This window comes from Penaeus monodon, chromosome 30, assembly GCF_015228065.2.
Source record: "Penaeus monodon isolate SGIC_2016 chromosome 30, NSTDA_Pmon_1, whole genome shotgun sequence".
In the NCBI taxonomy this organism is placed as follows: domain Eukaryota; kingdom Metazoa; phylum Arthropoda; class Malacostraca; order Decapoda; family Penaeidae; genus Penaeus; species Penaeus monodon.
The window spans coordinates 10,146,816-10,147,431 of NC_051415.1; the positions used below are offsets into that span (position 1 = coordinate 10,146,816).

The 616-nt window shown below is 39.3% G+C and overlaps 1 protein-coding gene across 1 annotated transcript in view; it reads left to right on the plus strand.

Annotated features, from left to right (window-relative positions):
* Nucleotides 1-616, plus strand: part of LOC119592347 (glycine receptor subunit alpha-3-like) — a gene marked incomplete in the record, with an annotated part of 4,214 nt that overhangs the window by 703 nt on the left and 2,895 nt on the right. Inside the window, 1 exon segment of the mRNA XM_037941175.1 lies at nt 114-312. Within this exon segment, the coding sequence (XP_037797103.1) occupies nt 114-312 (199 nt within the window).

Here is a 616-nt window from a genome sequence, read left to right on the forward strand (position 1 = left end):
TAACCTCATCAACATCACCCCTTTCCTTCGTCCTCTTTTGACCCTTTATAGTCACCACCATCACCGCATTCATTACCAATATCTAACACCATTCCTCTACTCTCTTTCACCAGGTTCCTACCCAACAGTAATGGTCGAACTAGTACTGCGACGTCGGATTGTGTACCATCTCATGAACACCTTCCTTCCCTCGGGTTTGTTTGTGATGGTGTCTTGGTTAACACTCCTGGTACCTCACCACCAAATGCCTGCTCGTATGGTGTTGACAATCACAACACTTCTTACCCTGGTCTCCATGTTTGCTGGCGTGAGGTATTGTACACTTTTGATTGTTTTTACTGGCTTAGCATTATATAAGTGCATGGTTCCTTCGAGTGTGTCACATCTCATAACGTTAATTTGATGAAATTTTCGTTTTCCTTTAACACGCTCGGGAACTACTTTATAGTGTAGAATTAGGATTTTAATTTTGGAGAACTCTAAATAAGATCTAGGGAATTTATGTGAAAATATTTATCACAGAAATTTGTTTGTAGGATTATATAGACAGCACGTGAGTGATGACTCATAGATTTTTTTAAATGCCAGTAATACTTGCTGTTACAAATATTGTCTC